Genomic DNA, 21,884 nt, shown 5'->3' on the forward strand with positions numbered 1-21,884 from the left:
AAACGGTCCTGATTTATGCCCAGTGTTTCAGTTTTATTTATGGGAGCCGCAGTCGCCCGCGTCCCTTGCCTGGCGAGACGTGAACCGGAGGTCGCTTGCTCACACTGAAAAATGAAGAGTTATTGTCCAAATATTGAGACATCCTTTCCCAAAACTCCCAGAGAGCACCGATACCTACGCTTTTTTGTCGGTCCAAACTTGGTCACGATGACCCACATCAAGTCGAAAAATGAATCGCTATTCGGACAAATTTTCTCTCATTTTTCTGAGAGTATACCAGACACTCAAGAGCCGGCGGCTCCAGACTCAACAATACTCGATGTCATCGTGGAGTTGTTTTGACATCTGGCATTGGTAGGCGCGTTTGAAATAAAAATGTGAATGATAAAAATCATCTCTGAAGATTATTAATATTGTCACACTGCATCTCTGAACTGGTGATATTCGATCCGGTGATGTGTGAACCGGTGATGTGTGAACCGGTGATATGTGAACCGGTGATGTGTGAACCGGTGATGTGTGAACCGGGGATATGTGAACCGGTGATGTGTGAACCGGGGATATTTAAACCTGGGATATGTGAACCGGTGAGATGTGAACTGGTGATATGTGCACCAGTGATATGTGAACCAGTGATATGTGCACCGGTGAGATGTGAACCGGTGATATGTGAACTGGTGATATGTGCACCAGAGATATGTGAACCGGTGAGATGTGAACCGGTGATATGTGAACTGGTGATATGTGCACCAGTGATATGTGAACCGGTGAGATGTGAACCGGTGAGATGTGAACCGGTGAGATGTGAACCGGTGAGATGTAAACCGGTGAGATGTGAACCCGTGAGATGTGAATGCCGAAAAATAAATAACAGCAAAGATTCTAAGCTGCATCGAGCTTGAAAATAAAAATGTAGAAAATTGTTTCATAGCCTTATAGAACTTAATAATAAATACCTGAGAAAGGTTCCAAGCTCTATTGTGTTCAATAATGATAAAAAGAGAATATTTTAAGCTTTATTGTGATCAATAATAAGTAGAAAATAATTTGTCTCGTCTCAATTGAACTTGAGTAGATTTATAATAGAAAGTATCTAAAATTTAATGAGCTCAATATATTATAAAAAGGAAAATTCGAAGTTTTATTGAGCTCAATGATATACCGGTAGTGAAGAAGTATTTTATGCTTCATTGAGATCGACGAAGAAGATAAAGGTATCAAGATGTTTAGAGATCAATAATAAATAAGAAATGAATAATTTATGCTTTATTAAGCTCAGTTATTAATAAATAAAAAGGTTGCTTAATGTTTTCGTTTATATTAGCAAGTAAAACCTAAGCTTTTAAGCTGTAATGTGCTTATCAATAAATACAAACCAAAGATTTTAACTTCATTCAGGTCATTAATAATTAAAAACCAAAACTCATCGAGCTATGTAATAAAAAACTCTGAACTTCTACCTCTATTTACGTCATAATTAACTAAAAACCAAAGCTTTAGTGAGCTCATTAATGAATAAAAATTTAAGCTTCTTTAAGCTCATTAATAAATAATACCGCAATTAGGCCTCGTGGGCGGGTCGCTGCACGGCATTGGTAAATTATGAAGTAAATGTGGTAACTTAATTAATCAAGTTTAGCCGTTATTTTCCTAACAATTTTTATTGACGTTTTTAATTCCATAAATAATTTATTTCTTGGGTGGAGCGCAGCATTGTATGTTGTTTCCTTAAACGATTACAGTTTTTATTCCAGGTATGATACATTGATAGGCTTGATTGATGGAGTTGACATTTTTGGTCACAGTCATAATAATGCAGAATGATTGAAGAGATTGACATTTTTGGTCTCAGTCATGTTAATGCTGAATGATTGATGGAATTGACATTTTTGGTCACAGTCATGATAATGCAGAATGATTGATGGAATTGACATTTTTGGTCACAGTCATGAATAATGCTGAATGATTGAAGAGATTGACATTTTTGGTCACAGTCATGATGATGCAGAATGATTGATGAGATTGACATTTTTGGTCACAGTCATGTTAATGCTGAATGATTGATGGAATTGACATTTTTGGTCAGTCATGATAATGCAGAATGATTGATGGAATTGACATTTCATTTCAGTCCTAACAGTTCAGTTGATTGATGAAATTAACACTTTTGTTACAGTCATAATACTTCAGTTCGAATTAAAGCATGGAAATTTTTGTTACACTTATAATAGTGTAGTTTGATCGATAGAATTCACATTTTGACTTGCAATGCATTTGTTGCAGCATAATTTTTTAATAGCATTGAATTGGACCTCCAGCTTTCCAACTCTGCTCGCGACTCATTATTTCAATTCATTAAAACTTTGAAATGTCTGTCATTCACGCGAGATCAACAGCGACGTGCCAGCAAAAACTTTTCCCAATTCCATTTAAGTCGGCATAATTTTTCGCCCTATATTTATACTAAAAGCTTTTGTTGCCTGGGTCGACAATTTGCTTAAAACCTCGTAGCCATAACTGCTACGTGAACCACGACGTTTAGGTGAGTTTATTGAAACTTGTTTTATTGCAAGTTACTGAAGATCTAATTAAAATATAACTCAGTACTCACTGCAGTGGGTGACAGAGAGCGCATTTTCTCGTTGACGAAAACTTGAGGTCACTGACAGACGGACGGACGGACAGACAGACGGACATGGCGAGCACAATAGTGCTTTTTTCCATAAATGAGAAAATGCGCTAAAAATAACAGTTCAACAAATAGTTGGATGGAATAGCCGAGAATAATGTAATAATTACGGAGCAAATAAATATAATTCGATGAATTGATTCGATTCGCTCAATGAATAACGAAAAAGTTTTCCTATGCATAGTTTCATTACAAGTCAGTCGGAAAGTCATGAATATTCGAGCCTGCCAAGTTGCTCAAAGTTTCAAAACTATGTATATCTTCTCGTAACGAATCACCTACTGATGTCTGCGCTCTTCAATCCACTTACAGCTCATACAAGGTTCAGTATAGAGTTTTCCCCATCCCTATGAACAAAAAAGTACATTTAACAATGGCGTCTGCTCAGCCTGAGCGGACATCAATTCTCGGTTATCGTCTGGCGCTGCGCGTCGTGCGCCGCAAAGAAACTATCCTCAACTAATGCCTCGTCGTCGTCGTCTACTTTTCCTTTGTTGCGAGTAAATTTCATGCGCAGCGACTGAATGCGTCGCTCCTTCACTTGAATGCAAGGATTTCTTTCTACTGGACAATGGTATACTAAGAGCCTTAATGGACGTTGTGTGTCGAGCGCACTTTTACCACTCCAGGCTTGAGACAAACCGACGACGAGACGAACTGTCGCTTGCCAGCTGACGATATATCGTACAAAATAATTTTTTCTGGTTAAATTTAATGAATTGTGATTCAAGGATGATTCAAATCGTACTCGAAACTCTTTGATGTTTATTTCTCAAAAAGTTAATTCAACATCAAGTAGATTGATATTTTTGTACTGCAAGTAAATTTTCCAATCTGTTCGACATTACTCTTAAAAATTATAATCTAATTCAATTTTCTCTTAGCGCGTCTGCATCTCCTCGCTACATACGAAGGCCAACTTTTCTAGGCGAATAGGAAAGCTGGATACAAAATTTATTACTAATTTTATTCTGTGTAAAATTAGCGAGGGATAAAGGATGAAGTTGGGAAGCCACACGAGGTCTGTCGGCCGGGAACTTCATAGAAATGAGAGCTCGTAAAGACGTCGCTCGAACAACTGCAGGTCGCAACGCGGGATTCTTTCAGAGCTCGTTGATTTAAGGCCCTATTTGCAGGATTTAAAGGCCATCAAAAAGAGCGCTCTGAGAAATAAGGCTTACATCTACGCTTCATTCCCGTGTGAAGTTTAGTAATGAACTTCTAGGGCTCCAGAGCAGCAGAGACGCTACTGCTGAATCGCCGACTTTTCGATGGGTTCTTTCTGTGTGGTTATGGCTCATCCTTTATTCATTGAACAGCCATTTGCGCTTGACTACGAGTTAATATCAATTAGTATTTAGTGTTATTTTACATTTTCAGTGTCCAGATTATCATTATTTTTATTCTGCAGATTTGACAATTTATCCGTAAAAATTAATAAATCGTAAAATAATGGATTTCCGCGCACCTACGTGAAAACTATCACGATAAAAGGTTATTATTTGAACTGCTAGCCTCGTCCAGTCAGCGATAATTAGCAGAAGTCCAATGCCGCTAACTGTAATCCTGCTTAAATTACAAGCACATATAAACATTATGAACCAAATTGGCCTTTATTGATGGCTGACGTACCTTTACCTGGCGACAACACAGCTTTAGTTCGCCACTAGGGTACGGCAGAGTTCTGTGTTGGTATCCCAACACTGACGTAAGTGTAGGCGGTGAATCACATGCCTGCGCGCTACGCCATCTTTAAACGTGTTGTCTTTAAGAACTATCACCTTGAAGTGCAGGTCGAGCTCGTGCGTTGCTTCACTGAAGCTGTTCAAACTAGGGCGTGCTTGTGCGTAAAATTAGGTTAGGAGACGACCGCATTGTGGCCGTGAAAAAACCTTCAGATTTCTTTCTAAGAGTTAGTTAAGGTTGAAGGATTTATATTTGGTTGTTGAGATTGTAGTCTTGTATAATCAAAAGATTAGCAGTTATTTGTATGATTTTCAGATTATTTTAATAATTGTTTAAGATTCTGTGTAACTGAGTTTTTTGCGTATGTAAGTTGTTGTATCGACTAAATTGCTCACATCGTATAATTCGATGATATCTATAAGATTGCATACAAGGTGACATATGTCAGATTACGAAGCGTCACATCTGCCAAGACGTGGACAGCAGCACATTATTTAGGTGGATTGATTCTTACCGAACAAAATCGCAGAGATCAGGGGCCATACTTTCAAAACTCGATAAGTGAACGTAAGTACTTACGCTCTATTTTCTTGTCTATGATTGGTGGATTTTGCTTGAAAGGCCGTCAATGATTGGCTGATGAACTTACGATATCTAAACTTTTTTTGAAAGTATAGGTCCTGCAACATTTGTGCTGCTGCCTGACCCATGCTCACTCATATTGTTATCGAAGATAACGTATTATTTTCATCAATTCTATGGAATAATACCTATAAAGGTTGGCTTTCTCCAAGAATGGCCTAGAAATCAGGAAAAGATAAATTTTAAAAATGTTCAACAATTAATGTGAGTAATGTTTGTCGTTCTGAATGCCTAGTGTCCTCGAGTCATTTGTGTAACATCGATGATTCTGCACTCGATTGAAAATAAACATAATAAGACCCAGGCATATATTAAAATGGGAAAATTTTCATGCTCACGTCCAAACAGTTTAAAAATACATGAATTCAGACTGCGATCAAGCGCGCGTCTTGATGCCGCCATTTTAGAGAGATGAAGTTTCCAAATCGGGTTGAAGGAAGTCGGCAATTTGACGGCAGAGAATTTACAGAGCGCGTCTCCATAATTCTGCCGTACTTGGATATTTTGCTGGCAGTTGATGTGATGGAGTTTGTTCCACCCTCTGGCGCTCAGTTCGCTTCGTTGTTGTCTTCCTCGCGTATTCGATGATTGTTGTTATTTCGGGTGCTGCATTCGTTGTGGTTTCGTTGCAATGTTTTAGTGCGGTTCGAACATCTTGATACGAACGAAACGATATTGGAACTAAATAGCATGGCAGATTGATAACGATTAAACAGCTCAAGTCTGACGTGACAGTTACGAGCAACTGATTGTTCTTAAGTTTACAGAAGTAGTGCTCAACTTATTCAACATAAATAACCGTGTAAAATGCATAATGTGCCCACAGTCGAGTGTTGTTCCCTAACGATGCCGTTTGACTTCCGATGATATAAGATTTAAGCCAAATACTCGCCAAAGAGTTCGTCACTTCCACGTTATTTATACGACGCATGCCAGCGCCTGCCGTCATCAGAGTTGGGCTGGTGGGTGACGGTGACGCTGGAACGAGTCCAGCCCCAGGCGCTGGCTAGGTGCCGTCTCCGAGGACCCTAGCGATGGAGTGAGCTAGACCCAAGGACCTGGGTGGTGGGTGTGCTGAACCCAAGGACCCTGGCGATGGAGTGAGCTAGACCCAAGGACATGGGTGGTGGGTGTGTTGGACCCGAGGACCCTGGCGATGAAGGGCGCTGGACCCAAGGACCTGGGTGGTGGGTGTGCTGAACCCGAGGACCCTGGCGATGAAGGGCGCTGGACCATGGGAGGCTGGAGTCCCAAGGACTCCAGCGGTGGGGGGCGCAGGACTCGGGCGACGGGGGCTTGGAGTCTCGTAATTGCATTAGAAGGCCTGCGCGAGATGATGCCCTGGGTACGGCGTCGTCTCGAATTGGATGGTATTGGCATTATCGGTATTGCCGATGGCTTGCCTGTGATGAGGAGAGCTCTATGATGGATCAGGATGGTGTGTATTGTGCGTATCAGAGGCTGCGTATTGTGCGCGCGTAATACTGCGTGATCCGCGCACCTATTGCCAAGGCTTAGGTCGATACGCTGGTCCTGAACTCCTGCGGCCTCTTTTGTGTTCGAAACAAATTACACAGGATTGCGATGTCGAGGAGGCGATAAGGCTGCCTAATCCGCTGATTTTTACAGACGATTCATGGCTGGCCGGCTGATGAAACAATTCGCTAAAATAATTTTAACTTTCCAGAACCATCATGTTTTAGTTAGGCCTGCAGAGTTCAAACTGAATTTTTACCTCGGAAAGCGCGGTGCGTATTTTATCACGAGGATTTTTCTACCCGGCAATGCCGGACGTGCGTTAAGACATAATTTTATTCCGATTTGCCACAAATGATTTTGTGATGTAATACGTAGCTAAATTTGATGCTAAACATATATACCGCCTTGCATGGGCAAATCTTCACAAACATTAAACGCAATCAAGACAAATCGACTGTTTACTATTAAAAAATTGTGCATTAGAAACACATGAGTGATGAATGTGATTTATATGTATATAAAATACCACAGAATTATCTATTGTCATGAATTGCTTTAAAGATTCGATTAATCATCGGTCCATAATCTCATTGCGCTTGACTGCAGTTTGAAGATACAAGAAGGCATTTTCACCCATATGTGCAGTACTTTTGCGATCAAACCAAACCAATCTACATTTTACATTGAGTTGTATGCTTATCAATTGAAGATAATTGAAGCAAATGAGGACACAAAAACTTGTATTCGTTTGACGTGTACGTGGCATTACGAATAAAATGGTTTATTTATAAGACTGATGCATATGTGCAAAGGACGATGCGGCGCCTCATTTAACATCCTGCCAAGGCCATACTTTCAAAACTCGCTAAGTGAACGTAAATACTTACGCTCTATTTTCTTGCCTATGATTGGTGGATTTTGCTTGAAAGGCCGCCAATGATTGGCTAATGAGCTTACGATGTCTTAATTTTTTTTGAAAGTGCTTCACACTGAAACAAATTTTACGTGAAATAGTGTGTGGATTTAGAGCGAAGTTAAGGCGTCGTTTCATAGTAAAGGGTACAATAATATAGTGAATTCGTAATATAGTAATATTGTGAAGGGTATCCTACGTGAAATAGGAGTAGTAACGAAAAAGAAAATTGATGCGTCGTAATATATATAATAAAGGACTCCTCGTGTTGATGAGAATTCTACGTAAAATAGGAAGAGCAAAGTAGAAGAAACTTAAAACGTCGTAATATAATAGTATTTTTTGCGTTGATGGGAATTGCTACGTAAAACAGGATGGGCAACGTATAGGGAAGTTGAAACGTCGTAATATAATATAAGATTTTTCGTGTTTATGAGAATTCTACGTAAAATAGGAGGAGCAACGTATACGGAAGTTAAGACGTCGTAATATAATTAAGACTTTATGTATGCCTAAGTTCTGTCGTAAGATCTCGAGTCGTCGTAGTCGGGCAGCAAAGTTAGATTGCCTGCACCGGCTCGCCAGGCGCGAAACTTGAAACTTTTATTGCACGAAGGAGATTTTGTCGCGATTTCTTAATTGGCTGGCTTACGTTGAAGCACTTCGCTAATCTTTTATTCCTATTAGAAGTATTTGCCGAATGGTTGATTTTTGGCTGTTTCCTAACCCCATACAGCGCACCCTTAATTGGTTATTACCTTATGACCCTGTTTTAAAAATCTGCGGCATTATCAGTGACACTCTTTTCTTTGGTAACATTATTAATAAATACATAATAGTATTATTATATAGTATTATACAATATATACATATATATAGTATATTATACATTTAGTATTATATATAGATCAGTATTTGTTATGCTTCTAGCGGCATTTCAATATTTCGAAAGAAACTTGAATCATTCCCGGGCGCGATATTTTACTCCCACTGCTCATCATTACGTTCAGCATCTTCATCATTGTATCAAAACTTCTATCACTACTGCCATGTGGCAGCGAATATTACTGCCACTTCCCTCGTTCCACGCTTGAATATTTGGCACCTGTTCCCATGTTCTCCCCTCTTCCTTCCCTTCTCTTCTCCCGCCGCCATCTTGCCACCATGTGGGATTTAATTCCTACCCCAGGGAACCTTTTACACGACATCCCCCCGCCACGGGGCCATTGTGCCGGGACTCTCCCTTCTTGGGGATGAAGGAGCCTCGTTACTTGAGGAATATGCATGAGGGAAATATGAGGAATATGCTTCAAATATTGACATACTTTTTACTACTTGAGGAATATGCACTCAGACGAAATGAGTCTGACTTTGTCCAAATATTGACATACTTTTTACGCTTGTGTTGGTACTTCTGACGCACTTTGGCCCGGCAAAAGGGCTTATCAGTACAATGTCCGCTCACTGCTCATGCTTTGGGTCAAGAATTGGACTATTTGATGCATTTATTTTTTTGAGACTCTACCTGTACGTGGGAGGTGTGTGGGTGAGGTGTGTGGGTGAGGTGTGTGGGTGAGGTGTGTGGGTGAGGTGTGTGGGTGAGGTGTGTGGGTGAAGTGTGTGGGTAAGGTGTTTGGGTGAGGTGTGTGGAGTTAATCTCTGGAGGTGTGTGTAGGTTACACTCTGCCGCTGTATAAGCAAGCTGCTACAGCTTTACATGAAGCATCTGTTAAAGAATGCGTATTCGATATGACAATGCTGACAAAGAATGCTGACTTCGATATGACAATGCTGGCAGCGGTGCTGCGACGCATCGATTGTGCGCAGTACGATCGCTTTTTGTTACACGTGCGAACACGTGAATCTTGCCAACATCACGACCTACCAGGGGCCATACTTTCAAAATTCGCTAAGTACTTGCGCTCTATTTTCTTGTCTGAGTGGTGGATTTTGCTTGAAAGGCCGTCAATGATTGGCTGATGAACCTACGATCTCTTAACTTTTTATGAAAGTATGGGCCCAGGCATCTGATGTTGAAATAACGTTGATTTAACGCTGTTTCAACGGAAATTTCTCGAATAAACAGTATATCAACGTCATTTGCCTGGGGTTAAGTTTATCAGGTTATGACTTCTCCGGTGCTTTTCATGTGTTCTTGCCAACCTTTATAGAATTAATATCCTATAATACAATGGCAGCTGTTGTTGAATGTTCCGTAGATTTAATAATCGAGACACAGATTCCAACTTCTCGGGTGACCTCTCTCATGGCGTGGGAGCGTAAAATCAAAAGTCATTCAAGTACACGTGCTAGGCCGTGTTTAAGTACACGGACTAACTACACGTAGCGGCCCGAGTACAAGTAGCGTCTTAAGTACGCGTAGCGGCCTAAGTACACGTAGCGTCCTGGGGCCATACTTTCAAAACTCGCTAAGTGAACGTAAGTACTTACGCTCTATTTTCTTGTCTATGATTGGTGGATTTTGCTTGCTAGGCCGTCAATGATTGGCTGATGAACTTACGATCTCCTTACTTTTTTTGAAAGTATAGGCCCTGCTGCTTCATGTGGCGACCTAAGTACACGTGGCGGCCTAAGTACAAATAGCGTCCTACTTACACGTAGCGGCCTAAGTACACGTAGCGGCCTGAGTACAAGTAGCGTCTTAAGTACGCGTAGCGGCCTAAGTACACGTAGCATCCTACTTCATGTGGCGACCTAAGTACAAGTGGCGGCCTAAGTACAAGTAGCGTCCTACTTACACGTAGCGGCCTAAGTACACCTGACGGCCTAAGTACAAGTAGCGTACTACTTACACGAAGTGGCCCTCCAAGTAGAGGTAGCGGCCTAAGTACAACTGGCGGCCGAAGTACACGTAGCGACCTACTTAAGTACACGTTGCGTCCTACGTACAAGTTGCGACTAATTTCTAGTCTGGGACTGATGGGTCTAGCTTGGAAAGGCGTCAGTGATTGGTATGAGTTACGTATCTATTTTTGATAGTACTGTGATATACCTCGACTTACGAACGCCTCCACTTGCAAACTTTTCCAGATAGGAACGATTTTTTTTTCCTCAACGTACGAACATGTCTCTGCTTACGAGCAGAGTTTCAGAACCGATTCAGTGTTCACGAAATGATTCCGTGTACAATTAAATTTGTGTTAATACATATTAAATGCAACCTTGTTTCCACATAGAAACATGTCTTCGTACGAACCCAGTCACGGAGCGAATCAAGTGTACGCAAGTCGAGGTATCACTGCACCAGCTTCGTCAGCGCACCATATCTACGCACGGGATGATGGTTGATTTGTGGTGTCGATTGCTGTGGTTGTTACGAGCGATCATTTTTCTGTATCTTCTCTTCCCACGCGAGTTCTTCAATTCCTGCAGCGTGTGCTTTTTCATTTCTCTGCCTCACTGGTGCTAATCTATTGCCAATTTTTATAGCTGCTCTTTACTTTCAACTTCTTTTGGCTGATCTTCTCCGTCTTCCTCTCATTCACGGACTCTCTTCCCTTCGTGTGTCTAACGGCTACTCTTCCCTTCCTCCCTCCCACGGCTGCTCTTCCCTTCCTTCCTTCCTCCCACGGCTGCTCTTCCCTTCCTCCCTCCCACGGCTGCTCTTCCCTTCCTTCCTCCCTCCCACGGCTGCTCTTCCCTTCCTCCCTCCTACGGCTGCTCTTCCCTTCCTCCCTCCCTGTCTCTTATACACATCTAGATGTGTATAAGAGACAGCAGCAACACAGCTCTGTTGGTGCTGCAACACAGCTCTGTTGGTGCAGCAACACAGCTCTGTTGGCGCTGCAACACAGCAAATCAAGGCCTCGCCTATTGTATAGCCTTAAATAATATTTTATTCATCGAGAGAAGTAAGTCGATCTATAAACTTTTACCGCTTCCCAAAAGCGGACGCGCGCACCAGACGACACATGCGGTCCGCAGTTTGCATATTTCAGGTCGCTCTCTATTTTCCATTTTGAGCCGGAGAACTGGCGCAGTTTATGCGCAATATAGGCTTTGTCATTCTGAATTATTTGGAGTTGCTGTCCGCATTTTTTTAACGTTATTGTCACATTTTCTCGCGAGCTGAAGCTGAAATTTTCCGGGAATAATTGCGTGATGGCCAAGCAAAGCTTGGCGCAGAATTTCCGCTAATGACGTTTTATACGCTGAATATTTTATTGGAAGAACAGGATTGAGGTATAATTTTTGAGAGCATGCCATTAACGAGCAACAATTTTACTGTGAGTATGTAATAAACCGATATTTTCCTAGAAATTTTTGGTAGGAAAGGTTCGAAATTTCTATATTTCAGAAAATTTTTTGACGAGTTTATTTAATTTGGCCAACATAGCTGAAGGCCTAATTGTATCCCTGCATCAATTTGGCAGAGCTGATGAGGGTGTTGGAACTCTGAAAAGTTCGAGATAAAAGTTAGATTTAATTCTAGACATTTTTATTCAAGAATAATTCTAGGGCAGGGTGCCCAGTGGTTACAGTTCAGAGTATCAAGATTGGCGCAGAGAGGTGCGGGTTCGATCCCAGCTCTGTGCGTCAGTTTCTGGTCAGAATCGGCAAGGATGCCGGGCGGTTAACCGAAGAAAATTTGGAGCAGTGAGTTGCGAGTTCGAGACCGCAACTTGCTGTGAATGTTCGGCAATGTTAAGAATTGGCGACGGGATTACGGCCTAATAATCGCTGAAAGCTCTATATATCAAATTTTTTATCACTTGTTTCTTCCTGTTTATCACTTATATTAATAAAAATCGTCGTTAAATCATAACAAAAACACGCTAATTCTATGATGTGAGTTGAAGGACTAATTGGGTTTTAGAGCCGAGTCGTTGAGTCAACAGTAAATGCCCTGCCATTTATGAGGGTCTCTTTAAGTGCTCCTAATAAAGCGACCGACCTTCATAAAGACAACTCTTGCCAATTATGAAGCTTGCTTAACCAAGCCATCTGCAGGCCGCGCCTTCGCAGTGATACAGTCAAGCATCGCGCCTAATCCTGCCATATGATGTCACTAATGCAACACGGAGGAGCTTAGGTGCGGCGAAGTTGCTTCCTCGGCAGATTAAGCCAAATGCGCCTACACGGTTCAACCAAAACCTATGGCCAATGACGCACGAGTATAACTTTTACCATCGTTTCGCGATGTAAAACCTTAAACATCAACATAGGACTCTGGATCATAACAAGAATTAGGATCCGAGCAGAGTCCCTGGCAAAGGCGTCCTTGCTGCTTTGTTATCCTTGCCGTCCTACAGTTGCCGGGTTTCGACGGCAGCTTTGATGCGCTGTACCTGAGCTCTGACGAGAACTCACCATTTCATGTCGAATTTCAGCCGCGTGATTTTATCAGAAGTTCTGCTCTCTAAGCCTGCATGGATGAAACATTCACATGTTTTTTACTGGAAAAACAATCGCACTATATTTGGACCTACCATTTTCAGGCTCCGCAAAACTCGTGTTTTGCAAAAGTTAAAAGTTGCGGACACTGCATGCAGGTGGCCGAGATTGCAACTCCGGCTTGTTTCATTGTCGATTCTGCGGACAACTTGCAGCTACCGCGCTTCGTCCCTATTCGGTGGATGCTTGCCACGAATATCGCACTTTAATCTTCAGATTATCGTCACTTGTGAACATATCGTGCTTCGATTCATAATTATCTGTTTATTCTATTGTGCTCTTTTTGAAGCCTGTCAAAATTCAATATTCTACTTTACGTTATTTCTAACTGGAAAATTTGATTGCCTAGTACCGATGTTCTCTATTTGTAGATATTTACTGTAGTTATTCACTTTTGATATTACTATGGATGCTAGCTTTAAAAATGGCACCATGCTCTCCAATAATTATAAATCACATTTCCAAGCCTATCATTACAGCGAATTAAACAGGGAACATGATTTCATTGCATTTTCCCCAGACTCTCAAGGAAAACTCCATGCTACGACTTTTTGATCATGAATTCCGATAAATATTTTAAGATGAAATTAGATAAAATTAAAAAAGAACCCTCACTTGTCACTGTAAAAATTACCGAGGAGACATAGTTGCCGAAATATCTACGTTGAATTTTCAAACTTCGACAAGGTAAACAACTGCAATTTATTTAAGCTTCAATTTCAAATTTTCGGAATACCCAAAGCAGAATCACTTGCTTTTTTACCTCCAAAGCAGAATTTTGCAAGCTTTTGTTGGCACTTGAGGAGTGTTCGTGGCGCAGGTTTCGCATGCAGCTTCCCTGGCACAAAGTTTTGCCGGAGGGTCAACACTCCTTCAGTCTTAAGTCTCCGCGTGTGTGCTTAGCAAACGCAAAGTTTGGGGTGGTGCGCCGGCGCTACTCTGCTCCTCGCCTACCCATACTCTTGTAGCAGCTGGCCTACAGTCGCGGCAGCTTCTGATTTGGATTACCAGAAGCTGGGGCGACTCTAAATTTTGTTAGGGTGGGAGTTCATAGGAGTTCTTTCCAGTGAAAATTTACAGTCGCGGCAGCTTCTGATTTGGATTACCAGAAGCTGGGGCGACTCTAAATTTTGTTAGGGCCTATACAGTTGCGATAGTTTCTGATTTGGATTACCAGAAGTTGAGGTGACTCTAAATGTTGTTAGGGTAGAATCAGAGCCCAAGTTCAAGCTAAACTTTAGACCGTTTCGTACGAGCATAAAATAAGCACGAATGTAATTTTCTTACACTTGTTTCTATTTTATTAAATACGAGCCCTGATATCGACAAACTTAACGGAATTTCCAGCCCTGGATAGAAATGAGTAGAAAGTGCAAAATGTTACTCCAAGTTCAGTTGCTCTACATGCTCCGTTGATTTGGTATGAGATGTCTTCGGAATATTATTATTGCTACCGCAATATATCGAAATATTATTATTTCTACCGTCGATGTATTGATATGGTAGTTGGTCTATGAAGAGAGATGCATCATACAGATGACGGTCTAATAAAATGGAATTAGATGGCGGTTACAATTTCTACCTGTTTTAATTGTAATTTCCGTCATAGCTTTTGTATTGAGCGCATGTTAAAAAGGCCCTCTGGTATTTAATGCATGATAAGCTACGTCCTGGGTTCGGCCCCAATTTCATATATTATAGAAGCACATGATCTTCAAACCTGACTATTTTGACTGAATTTGTGCCACTTTACATAGGAATAAAACCTCCATATTCTCCTAGAATTTTTCATCGTTTTCAGCGACTTTGAGTTCTCCTAATATTCCCATTTAGCCACTGTGGCTGTCATTGCACGAATGTGTAGTTTCTGAGGGTACTTGGCTAACCCCTCATAGAGGGTACTCAGCCCAGCCATCATCGAGGGTACTTAGCTAACTCCTCATCGGGGTTACTTAGCTAACCCCTCATCGAGGGTACTTAGCTAACTCCTCATCGGGGTTACTTAGCTAACCCCTCATCGGGGTTACTTAGCTAACCCCTCATCGGGGTTACTTAGCTAACTCCTCATCGGGGTTACTTAGCTAACTCCTCATCGGGGTTACTTAGCTAACTCCTCGTCGGGGTTACTTAGCTAACTCCTCATCGGGGTTACTTAGCTAACTCCTCATCGGGGTTACTTAGCTAACTTCTCATCGGGGTTACTTAGCTAGTCCCTCGTCGGGGGTACTTAGCTAACTCCTCATCGGGGGTACTTAGCTAACTCCTCATGGGGGGTACTTAGCTAACTCCTCATGGGGGGTACTTAGCTAACTTCTCATGGGGGGTACTTAGCTAACTCCTCGTCGAGGGTAGATCATCAGCTCCCTCGCGTCATCTCGGTCGGGCAGACCTTCCCTTATTTACTAGTGAAAATCTTCCAGCTGCTTTTGAAATCTGCCGGCGGCAACATTTTGGAATGTTGGTAATATCAGGAGTAATTTGGAGTTATTGAGAAATGATATCAATTCTTTTTGGAGATCAGACTTTTTACCATTAATGAAATATGTATTGTTTGTCAACTTCGTATGCGGGGAAATACTATGTCGACTGAAGAGCTAGGGATTTTTTTTCTTGGTATATTCGATCTGCTGACTTCAAGTAAAATTTGCAATGCAATAAAAAAATTTCTTCTTCCTCATCGAAGCATGCATAAAAATGTGTAGTTTATGTCTTATGTTTATGTAAAAGGTAATCAATTGAGTGACTTTCAATTGCATTTGTTTTTTGAATTTTTTCACAAACGGTCTGGTTTGGGATGAAGACCTCAATTTCTGTCGCTGAAAACATCAACGTAAAATGAGCCTTCGTAGCACATCTTGTGAAGCGTACACATGTGAAGACTCAAATATTGAATCTTCATCCGCAATCTATGTGTCGCGTCAATACCTTCGGACGGCGATTGATGTTTAATTCTGGCATCATTGTACGATCTGGGTGTTATTTTTTCAGCTGAAAAAAAATTGAGGATGAGTAACTCTTTTGTTCTAATAATGAAAGCTATTCGTATTCGATTATCTTAAATTTCATAGATGATGAACTGGTTTTATGAGTGTTCTAACGTTTACCACATTTTTCCTTGAAGTTTTTTTAAAACCTATTTTAACGTTCCTAAATGATTTGCAGCTCAAAGTTTGGTCATTTTCGCGAAGAAATTATACTCGGACTGCCGTATTAATGCGTGATGTGTTCACCTTTTTAGGCATTTAAAGTGATTGAATTTGTCAGTTCATAAGGACGCATCATATGATGCAGTGGACGCAGTCGAGGAAGTGATTCCGTAAAAATCCAACGGGATTTTACCAAGGACACGAGGACTTCTTTTCCTGTATCATTTGTTACTTTGGTGATTTCCTAAAGTTGTATCTCCATAATTTAGTTGTAGTAATCCATCTTTCTTGTAAATCAAATTAAGATCGAGTTGCTTGTTCAGTATTGTTCATCCAAGCATACACTCATTCGATTGTCCGTCACTTTCCTCACATATTTTGATTGCATTTATTTCACTTATTGCACTGTTCTGCTTTTACCTGAGAAACTCATCACTGCAACTTATACGTTCGGGATAAATTCTATGGGTTATTAAGAAGGTCTTTGTTGAAATCAAGAAATAATAAAAATTAATATGATTTAATTTATATGATATTATATAATTTTATTAATATTATATTACTTATATAATTTATTCACTGTTTGTTTTCGCCCGGCCTTGTCCACGAGACTCTGTCGTGTCCACGGGCATATTTGCCTGCTTTCTCGTCGCAGCGCAAGACTGGCCGGCTTTGTCTTGTAGACGTGGAGTGCACTTGTGCTTATTGCTGCATACCTCAACTCCCTCCATTCCCCACACCTCTTCATTATCATGCTACTCCCTCACTTTTATGTAACTCCTTTTCTTCTTTTTCCTGATTTATTTCTTCACATTGTTCTCCCCATTTTCCATCGGTTTACTTCACTTCACTCGTTATAAATTTTTGCTCATTATACATCTGTTTCCTGTTCTATAGCTATTGCATTATTCTCCGACATTACTCATATTTTATTCAATATCACTATCCCTTCTGTACAGTCTCCATTCCAAATAGCTCCTCCCGTCTCCCCTCTTCATACTTCAGTTCGCAACTTCTCATTCCAGCTTTCATCTCATTTATGCCCCTTTATTGTTGTCTGAGCGAATTAATATTCACTCACCCATTATATCCTTTCTTTGCTGCGTTCCTCATCAAGACCTTTTATTAAAATAAAATGTCTACCATGAGCTCGTATCGTTTCTGGCTTCTGTTGTCGTTTCGACTTGAATATTCGTTTTTATGCTCAGTTGAATGGAGATGATCTGAACTTCTGTCTAGCCGTGCGTGGAAATGTTTACGTGGATTGCATTTTTGCTTTTTATTTGGAACTTTTTTGAATTGGACCTGATTAAATTGGAGGCAGCCTCGCCTCAGTGATTTCATGTTTCCGTGCCTTTGTCACCGCCATCTCAAAAATCAGGGGCGTTGTGCTGGCCTGTAGCATCTATTGGAGCGTAACGAGTATGAATACTAGGACAAAAAATTAAAGGTCACTTGCATCGCTGACGTCTATTACTGCCTTGAAACTTCCGATCACTTCTGCCTCCTTCCTTGTTTAAAAATAACCTCGGCTTTCTATTGGCAGCTTTTTCTCTCACATGCTGAATATGTTCATACATTGACACAGTTGTATGTTCATAGTTATATAAGCTTAAGAAGCCACACCATGGCCCGCCGCACTCCATGGGACCCGTGCGTCAGAAGAAATTCACCAGGTTTGGCTACATTCAAGATTTGTTTTATCTGTTCCATCTGTTACGCCCACCGGGATACTTCAATGTTTTTTAAAAGTTTCCCTATTTCATACAAGTATTAATGCAGGCTGAATGCGCTTTCAAACACAAATGCACATTAACCGAAGGCAATATATTGGAGGCATTTATAAGGAACAACTAAACGAATTTGAAATTCTGATTCTTCTAGTGATGACAAATGACGAACACTGGCATGCAAAGAGGGCTTGAGCCAAGAAATGAGTACAAGTGTGCGAACTTGTGAGTCAGGAAAGATAAATATAATCACAGAACAACACATCTCTATTCATTCTTCAAGTATGACTGACGACTTCATTGTACATATGACTGACGACTTAATTTTACACATATGACTGACGACTTAATTGTACACATATGACTGACGACTTCATTTTACATATGCTGTCTCTTATACACATCTAGATGTGTATAAGAGACAGGTCATATGTGTACAATGAAGTCGTCAGTCATATGTGTAAAACGAAGTCGTCAGTCATATGTGTCTGTCTCTTATACACATCTAGATGTGTATAAGAGACAGCTTCATTTTACACATATGACTGACGACTTCATTTTACACATATGACTGGCGACTTCATTTTACACTTATGACTCTTGCAGGGAACGCGTCTTATTTCAGTGCGCGCGCCGTATTTCAGTGCATGAACTGTATTGCAGTAGGTGCGTTGCGTATTACAGTATAGTGCGTTGCGTCGTACTTTATTCCACGTACGGCACGCGCCGTATTGCAGGGCGTGCCTGGTATAGCAGAGTAGCTGGACCTCCAGGACCGTCGCCACGACGTGTAACCGTCAATAAATCCTCGAGTTGAGAGCTCGGCTGACGTCTAATCTGCGGAATCCTATTTTATGGGCAACCTCCAGGGAAGTTTCAATGACATAATTATCTTATCGCAACATGATAGCAATTCGAGAGTAATTTTAGTATCGAAGTTACTTTGATAAGTTAATATTTCAGTAAGTGTTTTAAAAGATAAACAGTGCTGAATGGAATCGACTAGTTATCATTTGGGTTAGGTTTGGTACGGGCTGTTGATCATTTAAAAAAAGTGAAAAGCTGATTACACAATGAGCAACACAAGCTGTGTTGCTCATTTCAAAAAGTGAGAAGCCGATTACATGCTTAGAAGATCGTTACACTTCTAATGTTACTCCATTTAACGAAACTGTGCATTTTCCGTCTTTTTGGTTACTTGGGCTTCTCGTCACGTACGCGATCTGTTTTTCCCAGAAAAGTTCCGGGGTAAGAGCGGCCTCTTGTTTTTAGAGGCGCGTCCAGTTTTTCTCTCGGACAAGGTCCGCGGACTGCACGGCAGTATTCGTAACGATGCCAGCAAAGTTCGTCGCTGGGTGCGAATTAACGTCCGTACGATTTTGGTTCTCTGAAGAAAATTCAAGACTCAAGTCTCTCTCTCTACAGAGAATCTCGAGAAGCAGCATGGAAGGCCATTTGGTATTCAGAAGGCGCCTTTGCTACCGAGGCTTCATTCGGCCTGCATACAGTCCGCATTTGAGGCCAATTACCTCGAGGCGGGCTTTCCATTGTGCTTAGATTTCCATATTACAATAGCGGGCCCGCATCATGATGCACTGAGCCCATTTGGATCTTGTTTGCCGTGTTCTGTGCTGCCGAGCGTCTTGTAGATCTCTCGAGGCCCACTGCCTTTACCTTAAGAACATTTCATGTGTATTCCAAGGTATTGGAATGTTCAGAGAATTAAAGTTGATTACAACTTGCGCAGAAAAGAAATGTTTTTTATTTAATCCAAGTATTACTAATTAAACTGCTAAAATTTCGCACTTTTTGTTTATATTTTGGCGATTATCAGTTACTCACATGAACGTGTCTCACAGATTTCCGATAAGCTGTTTCTTAGGTATACTTCTCGTTTAATGTTCCTTTTCTCGTAGTGCGAGTCAAACTAACCTACTTCTTCTTTTCCAGACGCTTGTACGAAACTCGGGAGCTTCCAATAACGGAAACCCGACAGCCAGTCCTGGAGCATCTGCTTACACCCGCTCCCACACCAATACCCATCAATGGCTCGGTGATGGAAAGCAGTCTTGTTGTTCGTGCTGACGAAGACCGCAAAGGTAACGCCAATGCCGGAGCAAGAGGACGTTTGTGCAGTGAATGTGGCGCTCGACACGTCACGGGACCGTGTCCCTTCACGAGACCAACTCATCTTCTACCAGACTCCATCCCTCCACCGCGTCCTGCTAACCAGGGTGTGATAATGGCGCCTCCTCATCGCGACACTCCTGTTAATTTATCCAACGGAAGCACGAGAAGTGACGAGAGCGAGACGCTTCCACTTGAGGAGACTTGGCGAGACCCTCAAAGAGCTGGATCTCCAGGCTGCTATTCTAGAGTATCCTTACCTTCTGGTCTGGCTCTGGAGAGACGCTTGGTGCAACCGCCCAGAGACACGAACCCTGACGATGATGTTGGCCTAGTGGAAGATTCGCCTCCACCTCCGCGCTCAATGGAAGTTGTGGTCGCCAGAACCGCCCTGTCAAGATATACTCAACTCGGTCCTGTAGTTGGCGTGCCCGTGAGAGAGCGTGACATACCAGATGACTTCAGCATGGTCAATCTCTGGGAGGTGAGTACCTGCTACCACCCTAAGTAGCTTGTAAACTCACCTATATAGCTGAGTAAGTAATGTCGAAAATATTAGAACAAGAGAGTTCTCGTGTGGAGTTTCAAGCCTCTGCAACAGCAGCTAAAGAACTTCTAAACAGTTTCTGAACGCAAAATGAAGGGCCAGTTGTTGATCACGTAAATCTTTGTCTCAACTCCGTGGTTACTGGCATTAAATTCAATGATATGCTTCAAAATCACTAGCGGTTTTCTAAAGGTAAGTTCTAGTTTATTTTCTAAGTAGTGACCGTTTCCCGGTAGTTTTTCCGCAGTCGCTCAATGTCAGTTAAGTTTTCGTACATAGAATATATAACGTGCTGTCATTTTGAACGTTTAAATATTGCAGTGGAATTCTCTTCTAGACAATCTGAACGGATGATTTAATACATATTTTTGGAGACAGCGCTTGAATACATTCAGCTGTGTCTAATACCGGCAGTGACGCAGTACCTCTTCAAGTGAGGCTGAGTGTATGACAATCCTGAAGTTTTAGGCATTGCAAGGCCGAATGGAATATTACAGGAATAAAAACAGGACAGGAAGATATACAGGAATAAAAAATCTAGCCTTTTTATTCAAATTTATGCAGTTATTCTTCCGCATAAAGTTCTTTGTAGACGTTCGGTGGCCACGAGTTTTTGGGAAGCTTGTAGGATGACTTTTGGTCCGAAGTGCAGGACGCAGGCTGCCTTATGGTGCCCAGACATGCAGGACGCAGGCTGTCTTATGGTGCCCAGACATGCAGGACGCAGGCTGCCTTATGGTGCCTAGACATGCAGGACGCAGGCTGCCTTATGGTGCCCAGACATGCAGGACGCAGGTTTCCGCTAAGCCCAGCCACGGCTGCAGGCTGCCGCTAAGCCCAGCCACGGCTGCAGGTTGGCTCCCGGCAAACATTGAACTGAGCTGCGCCGCTTCTGAGGTGAAATTTTCGATTCTCAGCAAACATGGCCGCCGTGGCGTGTTTACCAGCGCCTCGAAATATCTCCCTAGGGTCAACAAACCAATGGAGAACGAAACGGAGATCTCGGCTGCTCCAAGTTTTGACCTTAAATTTCGGTGCGGATTTGGCGTGCAATTTATGGATTTGAGTGTCGTACTGGTAGAAGAAGTCGGCCGCTGCTGCCGCCTCAAAGTTCAGTACATAGACGAGAAAAATAAGCTTAGCTTACAAAATAGTACATAAAACGGGTTTAGTTAACTTTTAAATCTTTCAGTTGAAACAGACAGAATGAAAACTTTTTTAAAATCATTCATACAAGTATCAATTCATCCAGGTTACGAGGCGATTCTTTATTTCTTTTCCTTTCCATTCCCGCGATTTCCTGTCAATAAAAATTAAACATAGAACGAGCTGAATTTTTGAAGTTTGCCACTGAGCTCTTTAGAGAACCAAGAAATTTTCCAGGTCTCCAGGTCTTACTCCGATATTCTTTATTGTAATGTTGGTGTGTTATCAATTGTCTCTGATCCTGTTATTAAGAAATATAATCACTTCCATATTATAATAACACTTCATAACACTTACTTATGAT

General features: G+C 41.5%; 1 protein-coding gene across 1 annotated transcript in view; it reads left to right on the plus strand.

Moving 5' to 3' along the window:
• The window catches only part of LOC125178299, an 80,689-nt gene that overhangs the window by 41,812 nt on the left and 16,993 nt on the right, over positions 1 to 21,884 (plus strand). The window contains exon 3 of the mRNA XM_047881724.1: positions 19,651 to 20,311. Within this exon, the coding sequence (XP_047737680.1) occupies positions 19,651 to 20,311 (661 nt within the window). The remainder of the gene's footprint in view (positions 1 to 19,650; positions 20,312 to 21,884) is intronic.

Source organism: Hyalella azteca, unplaced genomic scaffold, assembly GCF_000764305.2.
Source record: "Hyalella azteca isolate HAZT.00-mixed unplaced genomic scaffold, Hazt_2.0.2 contig8717, whole genome shotgun sequence".
NCBI lineage: Eukaryota > Metazoa > Arthropoda > Malacostraca > Amphipoda > Hyalellidae > Hyalella > Hyalella azteca.